Source organism: Centroberyx gerrardi, chromosome 14 (assembly GCF_048128805.1).
Source record: "Centroberyx gerrardi isolate f3 chromosome 14, fCenGer3.hap1.cur.20231027, whole genome shotgun sequence".
NCBI classification, from domain to species: Eukaryota; Metazoa; Chordata; class Actinopteri; order Beryciformes; family Berycidae; genus Centroberyx; species Centroberyx gerrardi.
This window is the reverse complement of record NC_136010.1, coordinates 20,022,933-20,040,625: the sequence shown is the minus strand read 5'-3', so window position 1 is coordinate 20,040,625 and position 17,693 is coordinate 20,022,933. Positions and strand designations below refer to the sequence as shown.

At 42.1% G+C, this 17,693-nt stretch overlaps 3 protein-coding genes across 3 annotated transcripts; 1 reads left to right on the top strand and 2 right to left on the bottom strand.

Moving 5' to 3' along the window:
- Positions 1 to 2,293: 2,293 nt before the first annotated feature.
- Positions 2,294 to 5,556, bottom strand: bin2a (bridging integrator 2a). The gene is made up of 11 exons (XM_071921405.2): positions 5,464 to 5,556; positions 5,285 to 5,365; positions 4,882 to 4,936; positions 4,681 to 4,775; positions 4,445 to 4,540; positions 4,162 to 4,269; positions 3,976 to 4,061; positions 3,796 to 3,871; positions 3,622 to 3,704; positions 2,455 to 3,121; positions 2,294 to 2,347 (listed from the first exon to the last, which is right to left on the bottom strand). The coding sequence occupies exons 1-11, from the start codon at positions 5,545 to 5,547 to the stop codon at positions 2,294 to 2,296; spliced, it is 1,485 nt and encodes a 494-aa protein (XP_071777506.2). The 5' UTR covers positions 5,548 to 5,556.
- Positions 5,557 to 6,032: 476 nt separating this feature from the next.
- Positions 6,033 to 9,677, top strand: LOC139928796 (uncharacterized). The gene is made up of 5 exons (XM_071921453.2): positions 6,033 to 6,229; positions 7,335 to 7,440; positions 7,713 to 7,819; positions 8,082 to 8,254; positions 8,405 to 9,677. The coding sequence occupies exons 1-5, from the start codon at positions 6,073 to 6,075 to the stop codon at positions 8,681 to 8,683; spliced, it is 822 nt and encodes a 273-aa protein (XP_071777554.1). The 5' UTR covers positions 6,033 to 6,072; the 3' UTR covers positions 8,684 to 9,677.
- A 609-nt stretch (positions 9,678 to 10,286) lies between these two features.
- racgap1 (Rac GTPase activating protein 1) lies at positions 10,287 to 17,170 on the bottom strand. The gene is made up of 17 exons (XM_071921452.2): positions 17,056 to 17,170; positions 16,590 to 16,699; positions 16,288 to 16,490; positions 16,037 to 16,179; positions 15,774 to 15,843; positions 15,563 to 15,616; positions 15,376 to 15,453; positions 15,159 to 15,276; positions 14,724 to 14,866; positions 14,080 to 14,244; positions 13,846 to 13,941; positions 12,987 to 13,185; positions 12,397 to 12,502; positions 11,772 to 11,904; positions 11,163 to 11,292; positions 10,889 to 10,988; positions 10,287 to 10,598 (listed from the first exon to the last, which is right to left on the bottom strand). Exons 2-17 carry the CDS (start codon positions 16,672 to 16,674, stop codon positions 10,523 to 10,525), a joined length of 1,899 nt encoding a protein of 632 aa, XP_071777553.1. The 5' UTR covers positions 16,675 to 16,699; positions 17,056 to 17,170; the 3' UTR covers positions 10,287 to 10,522.
- Between the last annotated feature and the right edge of the window lie 523 nt (positions 17,171 to 17,693).

Genomic DNA, 17,693 nt, shown 5'->3' with positions numbered 1-17,693 from the left:
ACCCCAAAACGGAAGAAGGAGAAGAAAAAGGAGAAACAGGAGGAGATGGAGTCCCCCCACAACAAGGACTCCAACTCCGACTTTTCCTAAATTAGCTCTAGCCAAGAGCCTGAGCACATTGACACCTGTGCTCTCCCACCCACACACATACACACAACACATTTACAACCCACCATCCCCCCCCACACACACACACACACACACACACACACACCCTAACACCCATTTTAAACCCATCATCCCCACACACACCCCCAAAAAAATAAAATATAAAATATAATAATGCGCTGCCTGTATTGTTTTATTCCTGTAGAGAATTGTAAGTGCCACTGCAGTCAACATTGTATGCAGAGGATTTAAGACAGCTGGACAGAGACAGTGTTGTAGAAAAAATATAGGCAAGCTGTATTGGATCTATAGTTGTTTTTATGGTTTTAAGATATTAATTGTTTGTGTGGTTCTGCAATGTAAATGCTGTTGCCAAACTCAAACATGGAAGTGGAGCTGCTACGCTACTCTACATTTACCTCATCCTTTGCGCAATTAGCCGAGTGTCTCTGGGCCCTGCAGTTTATGAAAAGTCACAGTTGTATTTAGCAATGATGCCTGGTCACAGTGTTACAGGCTGGAGCCAGAACTAAGGAAGCTGGTAATGCCTTTTTTATCTCAATGAAGTCAGTCGCCTCCACTACAGCAAGCTCATATCTACCATACTTCCTATATGACATGAATGCAGCATGAGCACAGCCACCCGTTACCATGGCTACCGATGTGGTACAGACCTGAAAAACCGACATTTTAGCTCTGGATGTTAACAATATAGTCGGCTTTTATATAATGTGGTCCAAATAAACGTTAGAGGTTTTATAACACGTGACATCTGCAACAGAGGGCCGTATCTCACAGCTGTCACGATGACGTTTGCGGCACCCGGAAATATGGGCTGAGTGAGAGCTCTTTGTTTTTTGTTCCTCTTTTTTTCTCCTCTTATTACCCTCCACACACACACACACACACACACACACACACACACACACACACACACACACACACACACACACACCTTCACCATGGAAGTATTATATTAGCCCTTTACCGACAGAGAAGCGGGGGGAAAAAAAAAACAACTATAGACACGATGTTTTAAATTATCTACACTTTTTATTAATTGATTTTTTGTGTTCACAATTCATATTCATTCCTATTTATCATAGCCATAAAAGACTGTCAATTTTAATAAAATGTAAATTATTAAATAAAACGAATTACCTTGAAATGGTATTAGTCATTCAAAAATGTTTAATCATTGCAGAAAAATGAAATAATTTTAGAATTAGCACTGTTCAGAACTAGACACTGCTCTGTCTTTCTGCACACTTGATCAGCAGCACAGTTTCCCTTAGTAGGGATCAAAGTTATTATACCTACTTAAAACTAAAGATGATAAAAACAAGAGATTAAGAAACATTTCACTGAACTGTTATTTTAGTTCAGTGAAATGTTAAAACTGAAGTGTGTAAAAAACGAACTCAGAGGAATGTCTGCCTATAAAAGTGGCTACAAAATAAAATAAGATTTACTGTATGTTTAGTTTAAGTCTTTTGGTCAAAGCCAGAATGAGAGTGGAGTGTAGGACAGATCCTTCTGGAACTGAATAAGACTAACAGTACATCTGCTGTTAATACATGGATATATATACAGTGACCATCCTGATTAAATTTCCCTGCAATGTAAGGCTATTAGTGCATTTATTTTAGCACTGGACATACAAAATAATTACTCTGATTGTGACCCAAATGTAACTGCAGAATGCAAACTAAACAATGGGTGGGATGATGACTAACCCAAAAATTTCAACAATGCCATAATCACCCAGTATTTACATATTGCTGTATTTTTTAAATGGTAATTACGACAGTTATTACACAACTAAGCAAATGAAGTGTTACCCAAAGGTATATGTACAACTGATTTCAATAAAAGATAAATAACCAAAGAAAAATAACAGCAACAGTATGTCATTAATCAGCAAATCTCTCACATCATAGCTGTTACAAACATTTCAATGTTGCTGTCTCTCCATATTTTTCCTGTTGTGCTGCTGATGCCTTCACTCTCCTCCGTATCGATAGCCGTTTCTGTCAAAATCAACACAGTATACACAGGTTCATGAAACTCTCAGTCAAATACAGAAAAAGGAACAAAGAAACACAACTAATGGCAGTATGAGCCAGATGGTGCAACGTGAGTCATGCATGAAAAAAACACAAACCTTATATCAAAGTTTACTGCATTACACCACCGTGCTTTTTGAGTCCAGCGGCGCCTGGTTTCCTGCAGGAACATCCTAGATGGCAGACAAAGCCAAGAGAAAAGGTTACAAGACAGAAGAATCACCATGCAAAGCAATGGTGAATGGAGAGGCCTCAGCTGTGTGCCAGCCACAAGACTAACCTTGTGAGGAAAGCCCAGCTCCTTAGTGTCAGAATCAAATCCGGAGACTCCACCGTTCTCCAGTCCGTTTGGTTTCGGGGCGCCAGGAGCCACGGGGCTGTCGGCTCTCTCCTCTATGTGCAGCGGGCTGTTGCCTGCTGCGGACAGCTGCAGCTCCAAGCTCTCTGAATCACAGGAGTTGTTCAGTTCTGAGCTGCTCTCGCTTCCCGGAGTGTTCTCGCCCTCTGCTTTGTTATCAGTGGTGACTGAAGGTTGGTCTGAGGAAGGCTCTGGCTCTGGCTCAGTCTCCCCTTCTCTCACGGCCTTCTCTTCCTCCCCTCGGTTCCTGTCTTCCCCTGACTTCTCCAGCTCACCTTCAGCGGCGGTTCCTGTTGCGGTGTCTTCGCTGTCAGCATCAGGTTTGTCCTCTGCGGAGCGGTGGGTGTCACTGTGGGTCGAATCTGCATCCAGATCTCTGAGCTCCGAGGAGGGGCGGTCCAGAGGAGGGGACTGCGGGGAGACTGCGAGGGTGCTGCTCTCCCTGGACAGGGTGCCATGGCGAGGCTTATCAGGGGACCTGAAGCTAAACCTTTGATGGGGCTTAGGACTGTAGTTCGTGTGGAAATCAGAAAAGCTGGCCTTCCATGACTTGGGGGACATCAGAGATCGCCTCTTCAGAGAGCCATACCTGAAATATTTCGCAAGGGTAATATCAATTGTTATTAATCGTAAGAAAACAAAAGCAATTTATTGGTTTGATAAAATGTTCAGTTTCCCTCCCCATATATGAGGTAAGACAACAGCTCATTAAAAGAATAGTTCAAGCCAAAATGAAAATTCAAGTCATTTAAAAGTTCACTTGAAAGCGCTCTGGCAGAAGACTCTGCTTGCTGCTGTACGGTACACAGCAACCAGAGCATTGTCAGCGAGGAAAATCTAGGAAATAATGAGGTAAATATTGAACTTTTGGACCCACAATGCAATTGTTTGGCTACAAGACACTTGTATTATGCTGTGGGAGTTGTTTGGAGAAATTTGATAGACATTTCTTATGATGATAGAGTTTGACTGCCATCGGGGTGAGTAGATAATGACTGAATTTTCATTTTGGGGTGAACTGTTCCTTTAAATCATCATTAATTAAAACAGAGTGACTGTAAAAAGTCAGAGCCAAAAAGATGAACTCACCGTTGCAGCCCCTTCACAACAAACATCTTGTCTGGATGCTGAGCCTGTAGCTCCTTTACCACATTCTGTAAATCCTGGTTGAGCTAAAAAGGAGAGGAGCAGTTAAACAGAAAGTTTTAACAATGTGTGAACAATGTGAATTTAGTTGTTAAACCAACACACAACACGACATACCGTGCACATTTCCTTAAGGAAGATGTCTCGTAAAGATGAGATCGTGGAGAAGACTGACACATAGCATCCGATGCGGCTTCAAGAGAAGTATCACAGGAGAGTATTTTAAAACATAATCTAATATGTAAGGCCGTAGTAAATCCACAGTTATCCCAAAGTACATCATTTGTCTTTGCTGACCTTTCATAGAGAGCAGGCAGCTCTTCCTTCAGCTCACTGTTGATGCCTTCATAGATGCTTTTGGCAGCACTCACTTCTTCCTCTGCCTGCAGAATGACAAAAACATCCATCACCATTAGGTTCATTTGCATTTTTAATCAAAGAAAGGTTGGAAAACAAAGTGAAAGTGAGGTCATTTTTCCTGACCTTGGTTATTTTGATGTCGTCCCTTTTCTTAGCAGTCTGCAGTGCCTCCACGTGGTGACAGGAAGAGTCGTAGTCCACCAGCTTTCTTCCCCTTTTGGAAACTCTCTCCTACAGATTGGAAAATGACAGAGGATCCGGAAATATTGTCTGTGTGTGAGTGTATGTGTCTGTGTGTGAGCTGTATGCATGTCCTTGTTTGTTTTCATGTGTCTGCACTTGGGCCCCTGTGTGTGTCCGTGTGTGTATTCCTCTTTGTGTGTACACGTGTTCGCTCTTGTCTTACCCTGATGTCTGGGAATTGTCCCATGTAAGACTCCATGGTGCGCACTGCCTGGTCTAGTAGCTTCACCTCATAGTCATTCCACAGGAGATCTTCGCCCTTATTAAGAGAAGCGCCATAAACATTGCATTAATTATTAAAGAAGAGAGAGAGCAGAAGAAGAAGAAAGGTTTTCAGATCCTCTGGCAAAGTGGGTGGTATGGGTTTTAACTATCGCTGATGTTGATACTGGATCTGACCTCTACAATGGCTCCCAAATCCTCCTCCCCAGCCCAGTCAGTCTCGTAAGCGTCAAACAGAGACTGGGACAGGCGTCTCGAAGCTTCACGCATGTCTGTAGACGAGCAGAGTCAGAAGCGTTTATTATCAGGCTTCGTCTACTTGTCATGTGGTTGTATGAGACTGGAAGACATAACATCTACAAGCAAAGGCATTTTCACCTCTGACTGCACTATGGTAGCTCTTCAGGTCCTTGTATATTCGGTTCCCATCGGTCTGCAAATAAACAGAAGCTTGTGCTATCATCAGTCTTTAGATTTATTACATTTATGGTGATAGGTTTATTGAGTGCAGTCAATAAATCATCACATTATTTACACATACACAGTAAAACATGTTGCTACAGAATCCATTTTATCTTTGAAAGAAACAAAAAAAATTAAAGTGAAAAAAGTTTAAAAGTAGAAATAAAGTTTGGATACTTTCACTTACGTCATTTTTATTCAAATCTTTCTATTTCATTCATTCAAACCTTTCAAACCTTTTTCAGTTTCAAAACTTCTACAAAAGTAACTCCATACATTTGTATTTGTAATATTTAAGCAGTACTGTTAGAGTGATTACCTGCTGGTCAATAAATCTTTGGAGACAAATGTCAAATTCTTCATCTCTGCTCTCCACAGTCTTTCCCAGCCTTTGCAACACCTGTAGAAAAAGCACAGAAGTCAAAGCAACAGTAATTAGGGGATAATATTTCCTATTCCTGCCCTTTGGGATAGAAGAACAGAACAATGTGCTGATACCTTTTCTTTGCCTCGACTCAGTTGCCTTTGGATCTTTTTAGCAAAGACCCCAGCACTTCCTTTTGGACTATTGCTCTCTGCCATATTTTGTCTTCTCTTGTCTGTGCTTCTTCCTGAGATGAAGGGACATGCAACAATATGTTAAGACATGGTCTACAGTACCACACTTATGATGATGACATACAGTTCTGCAGAATGTATAGAACAAACATCCTGTATTTTGCCTAAAGTAGTTCAACATTTGCATTAGATATTTGATTAGCTTTGGAGGATTAGTCCAGTTTCTAGACAGAAACTCTATCTGAGAGGATTTTTGTTGTTAGATAAGATTCAGCACAGAATTATATAACTTATAGAACTTATATAACTATACAGGTGGCAACAGTGGGGAGAGTGAAGTGTGTGATCCTTATACATCCTCACTGTGTTAATGTCTAGTGAGCGAAATATTTTGGTCCCCAGCAAAGTTTGGGAACCACTGGTCTAACTGACCTCTAATGACTACAACACCCAGAGTTCCCGGACGACAAGCCACTCCTACTACGAGTATGGCAGTGTTGAACTTTACCCAGAGTGTTTATATTCTTTAGAGGAGGAAGGGCTGGTCGAATGATAGACTTCCAAATCGCTGTGCTGCTCCGCGCGCTGCAGGACACGATAATGGGCAGCACGTTAATTAAATGCGCCATCACCGACCTGGGGATCCAGTGGGCCGGCTGGGCCGTAGCAGCAGCTTGCAAAACCGAGAAGTTCTATGACTTGGCAGGTAATACGAAATATTAGTGAGTACTTTCCCTTAAAACTTGGCTTTGTGGCCACGAGCTGACCACAAACCCAAACATAACTTGGTGTAAATTCGACAGAAACGCGAAACGTTTTATGCAAAAAAAAGTAGCTGATATATCTACTGAAACCACGAGTAAACTGTGGCGTTACAGTAGGATATTTTAAAATTGTATGCTGGCTGTGAAATGTTCACTTACATGATAACTAAAGTGTCACTATTACAAAACCTCCTGTTATCTAAAACAGATTTGTTGTGAAACAGCTCGAGACGAGAGCTCCTCCTTCAGCTTAACAAGCGGCATAATGGACTAAATCAGCTTATAGTTGAACCTTAACGGGCAGACCGGTTCTGTCAGTCAGTGATGGTCCATGATGGCTAAACACCTGTTCACTGCTGTGTGAGCAGCACCCTACCTTTGATACCACCGGGTCTCACATGTTGCATTGGATCCGTGGTTCAAAGCGTCAGAACAGCAGTTACTGTTAACTTTATAGGTTACAGGTCATTTTGATAGCTGTGAATGACTTTCAATAAGAATTATGTTTTAAACTTCTGAACTTGATTGTATCCTCACTTTGCAATAATTTAGATAACTACTCGTTTAGCATTAATTAGGTAATTGCAATGACATTTAGAACAAGTTTTGAACATACAAAGACACTCATATTACAGATCAGTAAGTTGCAGATTCCTGGATAAATTAAATCTGTTAAATAGTGCGTTAGGACTAGGTGTGATTAGGCCTAATTACAATCAATGATCAAATCATTCATTACCATGCCATGTAGAGCTATGTAACTTACCTGCAGACACCAGTGATTGATTTCTTTTTAATTTGAGAAATTAATCACCTTGACAATTCCCTTTCACCCGTCCTCTTCTGATTCTGCACTGGGATCTGTGCTCCTGGAAATGTTACCCTTGAACTTTGGAACCAATTGTCTGCAGTTTCCTGGGTAAAATATTTATTGAACACGCCTTACTCTGCAACAACTATGGTAGTGGTAGATACTGTAAAGCCGTGCCCATGCCCAAACTGACATAAGCAAAACCCTGAGTCTCAGCTTGTCTCTTTTTTTTTTAGGATCCGGCACATTTATACTACTTGCCCACCTGAGTCGTATTTGGGGAGGGGCCAGCCACCTTCGGCAGAATGTGCAGACTGGGCTGGTGACAGCATGGGGACTCAGGTAAGTAAGACAGGACTGACCCCATCCAGTGTCACACACTTACTAACATGCCTGTACAGTACAACATAACAAAACTCAAAAAGAGGAATGCAGAGTTTCTTCTGTTATATCTGGGTGGTAAAAATCCACTGAGTTTTGTGTCAGCTAAGATATGGAGGGTCCTTGGCTCGGTCAGTGGTGAGGAACCAAAGAACGCAAGGCCTTAAAGTTGGGTTAATGAATAATGCCTTGGTTAATGTGCGCGAACAACGCTAACCGTGTTCCTTTTGCAGGCTGGGAACATTCCTCTTTATGCGGATCTTGAAGGACGGCCAGGACCGCAGGTTCAACAATGTCAGAAACAGCCCAGGGACTTTCTTTGTGTACTGGAGTATTCAAGGTACTTGGAAGCGTTGTGGGCGCCTTCCTCACTGAGCCACTCATTACCATATAGTCCTTGACCAACTCAGCGCATTTTGAAGGGAGGGACCCCTGTATAAATCACTGTCTAGTTCCTGGCTCTTTTTATGCATTTATTCTTAGGTAGAATTATATCACTGCCGCCTATGTCGCAGTTAAGTTCAATGCATTTTGAGAGGTATATGTGGCAGCATCAAGGCGAGGCTAGTGGAACATGATTCATTTCTCCCTGTTTCCCGCAGCTGTGTGGGTATTCATGACCCTCCTGCCCACCCTCATGCTGAACAGTGAGAAGCGAGATGTGCCTCTGGGTACGAGGGACTACATCGGCTGGGCTTTATGGGGCCTTGGCTTTGCTACTGAGGCTATTGCTGACCAGCAGAAATGGCTTTTCAAACGCGACCCAGATAATGCCGTAAGTTAACCTCATGATGCGCTGCCCTGAAGTGAACTAATGGTTGTATTCGGTCAGGAATTAGGGCATCGGACACCTTTTTCCACGACTATAACAACTGCATTTTGGATTTTCAAATCGTATTAACCCAAATTAATTTCGTCCCTGCAGGGAAAGTTCATCCAGAGTGGACTGTGGGCCTACAGCCGACACCCAAACTACCTGGGAGAGATCTTGCAGTGGTCAGGTCTCTGGCTTTCGGCCTCGTCGGTGATGCAGGGTCACCAGTACCTGAGCGTGGTGTCGCCTCTCTTTGTCTGGTTCCTGCTGCGTCACGTCAGCGGCATCCCCATCCTGGAGAAGCAGGCCATGAGGAAGTGGGGGTCAGACACCGCCTTCCAGGACTACATCAAGAACACTCCTCTTCTCTGGCCGTGGCCTAGGTTTTGATGTTACATGTTTACTTGTCAGCTCTGAGAAAGAGATTTTCTGAACAGGACCATTTGTTCCTGCACCCAAATACCTCATATAAATATAATGATCTGAACATACAATTTTAACTACTTTGCCAATAATTGCCTTGTACAAAATAAGGTGCAGACACAACAGTCATTTCAAATATTCTGAACAATAGTCTTTACCCGGTCATGCTCAGAATGTTTTGATGAATTTAACTGATGTTATACAGTTGTAATTCATTTTTGTGTTAAGTCACTTTGTAATCATACTTTGTCTTTAAAATAAACTTGATGTTTGTCGTAACCAGTTTAAAAATATAACCTGCTGTGTAAGATATTCAGCGGTATGAATGCCAGTTAAGTGCATTGAACAGGATGGAATAATAGTTTTTCCCCAGACTAAAAAGACTATTTCCGCTTTTTAACTATTTCTAAATTGACTGACTCAGCCACACTAGAATGAGGAGCTGATATTTGGCTCAGGTTTGAAAAGAGTGTAGAGAGCTTAGAAATGGATGTAGTGCTGAGGTCAAAGTAAAACCAACCACAGGAGGTGTAAGTGCATGTTAGCCATCTGGATCTCATAAACTCAGTTCAGTTTGAGATCCAGATAGTTAGCAAGGCTAGCAGGAAACAGCACTTGAGGGGATCACTGGACAGAAAGAGACCACAGCATTTAACAAAAGGGACACGTCAGACATGTTTGTAAATGTTAGAAATGTATTTTACAAATTCCACGAATCATAGAAAGTGTATTAATGTACAAAATGGGTTCTAATAATTAAATCACAAAATGCCACAATTTCTGAACTGGCTAATGTTATAAAGTAATTGCCTTCTGCAAAGTATTGCTGCATAATCAACCTCCCACTATACAAACATTACACAGAGCAATAAACAGTCCTTCAAGGAGCAAAATGACCTGACAAAGCTAAGATCAGTCTGTGACATTAACCAGTGAACACTGTTCCTTAGGACCACTTGGAGTGCAGGATATACAACACTCACTGTTAAAAAATAAGTGAAATTATTTTGTCCCCTTCTCAAGACATCGACGAGAGCCGCAAATAACATTGCGCCCAATCATGCTTGCATAGATGATTACCTAGATGATCTAGCTGAGGAGGGAGGTGCGCCTTGAGGTCATATCGCCTAACTGGCAAAACTACAGCTTGTAGTTAAATGGCATGAAAAGGATATGAGATTTACGATTAAAAACGTACAGTACAATTCACCGGGAGACGGAGAAAATCTAAATTCAATAGTTCAGTACATTTGTTATAGATCAGCTTGCATACAAACACAAAATTAATACAAATCAAAGCTAAAAGATGACACTACATGCAGTCTTGTGTGTAACTAAAGTCTAGAATGAAATGCTCAAGAGTCAATTCTTCAACTTCTGAGTAATACATGAGTTGAAAAGCTGTCAAATGAAATTATAGAACTAACTTTGTAAGCATGTCACCTTAGAGTTACGCACACATTTTTAACCTATGCTCAAACTCCTCAAATAGAGTGATAGTGTCGTTAAATGAGAATGCCATGTGAGACTATTAGCAACAGCCTCAGTTCTAAAGACACTGGTAAGTATGCATAGATTAAAAACCTATCATTTGGTTAGAAAAAGAATCCTCTTACAAACACTTAAAAACATCAAAATACAAATCTCACCGTTGTGAAATATTAAAACATTGTAAGTAAAGAGAGGAAGACTAAAATGGAGATTATGGAAGCAGTACCGTGTTTTGTGTAATACAAAATATATAAATGTATTGCTTGGTATTGCAGTGTGAATAAAGAGGCTGAAGTGCTCCGTGGCTACTTTGAATTACTTGAGGAGCGGCGATGCAAAGAAGTTCCCTTGGCGAGAAAATCCCACTGCCGATTTGCTCTTGCTCCCAAATCTGCAATACAGAGTGCACATAATGACATTTAATTGAATTAAGAGCCATAGCCAATAAAAAAACATGAGTTACAACGAAAAATACTTCAACATTATGCAGTAGATTAACTCCTGTGGAGCACTTTGGCTGAAGTCAGCCGTATTCTGAATCTGATGTTTCAGGAAAACTTAACATATCTTTACTAATCACTTGAGTCAGCACTATGCAACAGTCCTGCTAGAGCCTAGTAATCATTAGATCAATGACTGAAAAAAAGCCGGGGCAGGATGGGACCGGTCCTGTGTGTTTACCTGGGTGTCAGGGTGGACTTCATGCGTTGGGACAGGGAGCTGGAGGAGGGGGTTTTGTTCAGCTGGTGCTCTGGAGTGGTGAGAGGCCCCAGCATGCTCACTGCAACAATGCACACAGTCCACATTACAACACGATCTCAAACTCCCATGAAATGTACCTCTCAGGCTCAGTTAGTGTAAAACTGATTGTACCCAGTGTCAAGCATTGGTGAACAACAGATTACAATGTGTATATATCCCCCCCCCCCCCCCAACTGGTTTTGTGGCCCCTTACTTTTCATATCGGGGGTGGCGTAGCAGTTTGCATTCTCGATGATCATGTGATCCGAGTGAGGCTGCTCGCTTTCTACCATCATGAACTGGCGCCAGTAATCCACAGGCAGAACCAGCAGGCGCTCAACAACCTGAAAAGAATATTAGTAAAAATACATACAAAGGGCATTTCAGTGTATTGCCTCATCTTCCTCCAATAGAGAGCCAAGCTAGAAATGAAAGCACCCTTGGGCTAGAGCTTAAGACAGAGAGGGATTACCAAAAACAAAAGCACGGTATTGTGACGATTCTGTGAATACCATCATGTACTTAAGAGCTGTTTTGGTGGTCTTCCTGTAGTGGTAGCGCAGCCTCTTACCTTGGGCTGGGCTACACGATTATGGCTAAAATGACAATCCTGGTTATTTCACTAGATACTGTGATCATGATTGCTGATCATGATCATTTGGCTCAATGATTTCAGGGACACAATTATTGTACTACACTTTCTTCATCTTATATCCGCTTCTTGGTTATTTTCAGTTACAGTACACATTCTAAATTAAATGAAATGTAAATGGAAACTAAAACCATGCTATCCAATTATGCATGATGAATTAAGCAGCCCTACCTTAGGCTGTCGTTTGGTGTCCTGTAGGATTGTCATAGGTTCAGGGTTAGGAACCGCATGACCCACGATAGTTGGGCCAAACACTCGAGCCAGGTTACTGATATCCATTTTGGTGTCCTCGCTGTGAGCAACTCTGAAAGATTTTGTTACATTTAATTAAGTCTTTGATAGAGATGAAGTCAAGCATCACCCATTTGAAATGGTTCTTTTGTTAAATAAATTGAATTTCCCTGACAATCAAACGAATGGTTGCCCTTCGTCTCAAATTCAGGAAGCAAGGTACAGTTGGTACGAGGTACAGTTGAGCTGTTTATGAAATTCTGAGCACATTTTTTTGCCTAAGGCAATTTAACCTAATTAAAATGAGAGCAGAATCTATGTAATAAGTTCAATTAATTTAATTATAAAACTTAACATAATCTGAAAGGATAGAGCACTGTGTGAATATCAGCAAATCCAAAATAAAAACATTACATTTGTGGCAAAAATATGCAAGTCAAATCTGGGTGAATGTTTTTTAACCAGCTGTATCCTAATATGCATAGCCAAATGAGCATTGATGGAAACCAGATGACACATGTCACGGTTACATTAATATTACATTGAGCAGAGAATAGCTACTAACCTCTGGAGGTGAAGGGCTAAGAAGGCCAGCGTGTCCCTGTTGGCCTGTGGCAGGTCACTGATGGTTTGGTACATTAGAGCTATGCTATTGTCATCATCTGAAACCTCTGAGGGAAAAACAAAGAAAACAATTTGGCAGTTGAGAGCAAGAAATGGGTTGTGCTGATTTATTGCAAGTGACAATAGCTTGAAACTAAATATATATGACTCCAGTAACAAGTAAATACCAAAAGGCTAACAAGCTAAAAGATCAATCTCTCTCGCCCAATTTTTCCTTCATAAAATGTGTTTCAGGCGACCACCTGACTGAAGTTTTCCTCACTGCTCAAGACAAATTGCACAAAGAAACTCATGAAACTTACATTTAATGGGTTTGTTTGGTACATTTCTGCTGCCCATTAAGAAATCACACAAAGTGGAAGTCATTTCAAGTTACTATGTCATAAATTTCTTATTTCTGGTGTGCTTGTACTTTTGCCATGTAGCCCTGGCCTGGACAATATCAGCACATCACTGAAATAGCCATCAACGTCGGCACGTCTGTTACCATCATAGTTGTACACACACACGCACACACACACACACACACACCTGCTGCTTCCATGAAGGTGCGGTTGAGGCGGAAGGTGAGAAGGGGCTCCTTGAGGTTCCTCAGGAAGTCCTTGAGGAGGCCGGTGATGGCGTGGATATCGTCCACCTTGCTGAGCAGAGGAACGGTCTTACTGCGCAGGAACTTTTCCTTCAGCTCCTTCACCGTGCGGTCGGCACCAGACAGACGGTACAGTCCGGTCTGATAGGGAAGGAATGCAGTTATTCAGCTGAGATTCATCATTCATTGCTTAATTTTCTTGAATGAACAAAGACAGTCTCCCCTACTCTGTTTCCCTTGCTTCTTTCCTACTGTCTGAATAAAGAATAAAAAAAAGTGAGTGGACTACCCTCTTCTTTAAAAAAATAAATAAATAAAAAATCCCCTGCAGAACATGAATACTTGTAAAAATCTAACTTTTTATGCATTTATCAAGGTTAACCATGTGAAGATAAAGGATACCTTCTACAAGAGCAGCAGCAGCACATTTGTTTCAGACAAAATAAAACAAAAACATTTCATGATAATCTCAAAATAAAAAAGCGAGAGATAGCGAGAGGAGCAAGACCAAGGAAAAGAAAGAGAACAGTAACACAGTCATAAGACAATCAACTTAACCAGAGCTTAGTCATTTTCAAATGGGATAATCTTCCACAGCCCAGCTACTGCTTTAAACTCACTAAAAACATTAAGGTTCAAATCTTCCTATTCCACACAGAGGGAACAGATTGCAAAGGCTTAGCTACCCGTCTCTGTCTGAGCTTAAGGGACAGACGTCAGATATAACTTTTGGGACCTCAGGCTTTACTGTCCTTCATGCTTCTGTGGAATATGGAGACAGGCTGGAAATACAACACTCACCTCATGCAGCCCTCGTTGCTCAATCTCACTGATACAGTGGACCACCAGAGGGGGAATCATGGGCGACGTGACTGAGACATAGTCTGCAAGAACGCCCTGCATACAAAAAAAAAAGAGAAATGAAAAAAAGACGGACAGCACTGAAATGAAGGTGCAAAAACTGAAATAAACCATATAGTGCGACTGTACCTGAACATCAAGAGAGAAATCAACAGGAAATGTGCTTTCACGTACCTCCCCAATTTTGACGGGGGTGCCACCCATGTTGGGGATGCATGGCAGCGGGCAGCGCTCGCGGCACTCGGGGTGCGTGACCACTCTGCAGTCACGGCACTTCAGAGAGATCTTCCCAAACTTGATCCTCTTCCCACAGGGCACGCAGGATTCTGGCTTAATGACCTTAGGCAGAAACAAGACAGGACTCAGTAAAGATAGTGGGCCAACAGCTGGAAACATACAGTGTTCAGCGACACCTGGGGAACACACCGAGTTTTGGCAAATGATCAACATAACACTGCGAGACAAGTGGACTGGTAGCAGCTTCGCCTGTGTCTACAGTAAAAGTAAGTACAGTGCATAAATACAGTGTGTACTTATTCAGTTCACTCCAATGTATGTAAATGCTGTAACACACTGTATAGAGGATGGTAAAAAATTAGCTTTGCTTCACCACAAAAGCACTACACCAAATACAGAACACAAAAAGGTGAAACTGCTTCTAATCTTCTTGTCACACAAGTGTCTATCTGATCGACATGATGGCAGCCCAGGTTGAAAATAACCAGAATTATCCTTGAATCAGAAAAGAAAACCTGCTTTTTCTACTATGATTAAATTACTCTGCAGTGTAATGTTTCTCACACAGGTGGCATTCTTACAGTTTTGGAGACAAACTCATGAAGGCGGACCCCGCCGTTGCTCTGCGGAGTTCTGGGCTCGGCTCTCATCTCCCTCTCAGGCTTGGCAGGCTGTTTGAAGACATCCTCAGACTTGACAGATTCAGAGTCCCACTCCATGGCAGCTGCACAGGGGAGATAGAAAATACATATCAGCTCAGGGATATTATTACATACCAATACCATCCTTCAGTCATGGGAAAATCTATTCTTCAACCACACATTCATACTCAACAGTATAACAGCAATACAATTAGAACAACGTGATTTTTTTCTGCGTAAATAAAATCCAGATGAGCACCATCTTATTATGGAGTAATTAAAAGGTGTTACGCTTAGTTATTAGGACACCATTACACACAGAATCAGGACAATTTTTGAGGGTAAATATAATAGATGGCATAATAGAAATCTAACCAGTCTTTCTCCTGCTGCGAGTCCAGTAGGGAACAGACTCAATAGTAGAAACGGCCTCAACAGGTCCTCCATCTGCAGGCACCGTCACTGTGGTTTTGGCCACAATGGACTCGTTTCCCTGTTACAAACAAATAGAGACAGTCAGCCAGGTTCGCCATGTACAAAAAAACTGTGCTGACACATTTCTTTGACCGAGAGAGGGAGTGACAGTATTTACCCGCTCTGAATTTCTGCCTGTTGATCGAGACCTTTTGGAGGCAAGTGGAGGACCGTCGACATGATTTCTGGAGGAGCGCTGAAATCAAAGAGAGCAAACATCTTATAGTTATACCTCCAGTAAACATGAGACTATTCTTGGAAACACAAATGCTTGGGGAGAAAAACTGCACAATTAGTTTAGATACCCTCTTTTCTCGTTTCTTGAGTCGCACCGTCTTCACAACAGAGGAGTCCCAATCCTGTCACAGATCAAACAGACCAGGATCAGCTTTAAAAATGGATTACACACCAATTAAGAATTAAACGGGGGAGTTCTTCTTACTCGTGTTCCTGCTGAATACGAGTATGTAGTCAAGGCAGTGAATTGTAGATAATGCTGAGAAGAGAGAAACTTACGAGGGAGTCGTCCGTTTTATCATAGCTGATGTCTGACAGGATGGAGGCGGACTCATCTATGGTCGTGAGTCTAGAAGGAGCAACAGAAAATATGGGTTAGGCCACTCTCTCAGTATTGTATCAGATAAAAAGGAGGGTCAAACCACAGATAACGCAGTCACAGCACTGACAAGGCAAGTTTTAAAGCCAGAAGCCCTCCGGGGCCAGAGACAGGAACTCTACAACTTTTATATACTGTATAGGTGTGTGTATGGGTTGCTTACCGCCGGCTGGTGTTCATGTTTGGCGGTGCCTGAGAGCGTGTGTTGAGGAAGGCCAGAGCCGAGCGCTGCTCCTCATTCAGCTGGATGCTGTTACTGGATCCCTCACTGATCAGCAGCTCCCGGATCAACTGGATTTGACGGTCCTGTACGACAGAAAAGCAAACCGAGGACAAATGAGAAATTACCTGATATGGGTGAAATAACAGGGACACAGGGATCACGAGAAATGTCAGCACTTTTTTCCAACATACCAACTTCTCACAGTCAGCCTCTGCCTTCTGGCGCCGCCGGATCTCCACGTCCACTTGATTGCGGGCATGCTTGAGTTTGACCTCCAAGGCTCCCTTCTCTGTCTCTGCTTTGGCAAGCACCTCCTTGCAAGACCCCAAATCCTGCTCAACCCTAAGCCATTTTCGACGGCAGTCATCAAAGTTAAGTGCCATCTGGATGAACTCTGGAAAAGAGGATGCACACATGAACATGACAGGCATCTTTAAAGGGATCTATGGTATCTCAATGACAGTAGAGGTAAAACCAACAATAAACTACTCACGGGGCTCAACGCTCTCATTGAGGAAGTCGATTTGTGACCTCAGTCTATCAAATAAGCTGTGCAGGTTCAGTACAGCCGTCTCCATGGTATTCGGTAAGGTTTAACGACTCCTTAAAAGAGACACATCAGTAAATTAACCAACTTTAGCTCATAGGATAAACAGGGTCACAGAGTAAAAAACATTTGATTGCTGCTTGTTTGCCCTGTTAACTTAAGACAGCTGGCAAACGGGCAAGGACAAACACAGGCAAAGACAAACAGACAATGGACAAATGAGTGTTTTTGATAATGCCCATAAACAAACGAATGGTAACGCAAACAATGAATCAAACTACCCAGAGATCTCGCTATAGCGATCTATGGGACAACGCTTCCAGGAAATGCACACGCCTAGCGATTCAAAAAAGTACACGACGACATTAACTTTTTATCCCTTGCGTACTGTTAGCAAACATTAGCTACCTACCGTTTCGACTCTGGCGAAATTATGTCTGCTGAATAACAAAAATGTATTCTGTGTTGGTTAGCACACTGTATTTCCCTCTGGCTTTCTTGTACGACCAACTTGTTGTTCTTTTGTCCGCATCCTCTGCTCTCTGTCCAGCCTGGGAGTCACATTCGAGCGCGTTGCATTTCAAATTTAGCCGCTAGCCAATGAACGAAGAAGAACGTTGCAGCAGCGTCAAGACAAACAGAAAAGAAGAAAGACCACTTCCGGGTATAACTTTCAAAATAAAACCATTATTGATGAGAGGTCGTTGCACCAGAAAGTGCCACCTTATTAAACACAAGAGCTAACGTTAGCCCCGAGTAAAAAAGCTAATTTTGGAACTAAAACATTTTCATGTTAGCACATAGCAAACAAGCAAACAAATAGTCTCTAAATAAAAACAGCACTTCCGGTCACAACCTTCAAAATAAAACACTTATTGGCGAAGAGATGTTGCGTCGTTTTTTGAGTGTGAATACCAAGTACCTACTGTAAGTGGAAAAATAACGAATATATTTGAGGAGGAGTCTGTAGTGCATGAAAATTGGCTAACGGTGTATTCTCGACATACGTCGGCTGTGGGGCAAGTTGGATCTGTAGCGCCCAAAAGGTAG

Bases quoted from the DNA above. Each gene is read 5' to 3' on its own strand.
- bin2a (XM_071921405.2), bottom strand. From the start codon at position 5,547: ATGGCAGAGAGCAATAGTCCAAAAGGAAGTGCTGGGGTCTTTGCTAAA. The intron at 4,270-4,444 runs GTAAGACAAGAG...TCCAATCTGTAG, and splicing joins GACAATTCCCAGACATCAGG to GAGAGAGTTTCCAAAAGGGG. The intron at 4,062-4,161 runs GTCAGGAAAAAT...GTCATTCTGCAG, and splicing joins ACGACATCAAAATAACCAAG to GCAGAGGAAGAAGTGAGTGC.
- LOC139928796 (XM_071921453.2), top strand. From the start codon at position 6,073: ATGATAGACTTCCAAATCGCTGTGCTGCTCCGCGCGCTGCAGGACACG. The intron at 7,441-7,712 runs GTAAGTAAGACA...TTCCTTTTGCAG, and splicing joins GTGACAGCATGGGGACTCAG to GCTGGGAACATTCCTCTTTA. The intron at 7,820-8,081 runs GTACTTGGAAGC...TGTTTCCCGCAG, and splicing joins TGTGTACTGGAGTATTCAAG to CTGTGTGGGTATTCATGACC.
- racgap1 (XM_071921452.2), bottom strand. From the start codon at position 16,674: ATGGAGACGGCTGTACTGAACCTGCACAGCTTATTTGATAGACTGAGG. The intron at 16,180-16,287 runs GTATGTTGGAAA...TCTGTCGTACAG, and splicing joins AGGCTGACTGTGAGAAGTTG to GACCGTCAAATCCAGTTGAT. The intron at 14,867-15,158 runs GTTAGATTTCTA...TCCCCTGTGCAG, and splicing joins TCGCAGCAGGAGAAAGACTG to CTGCCATGGAGTGGGACTCT.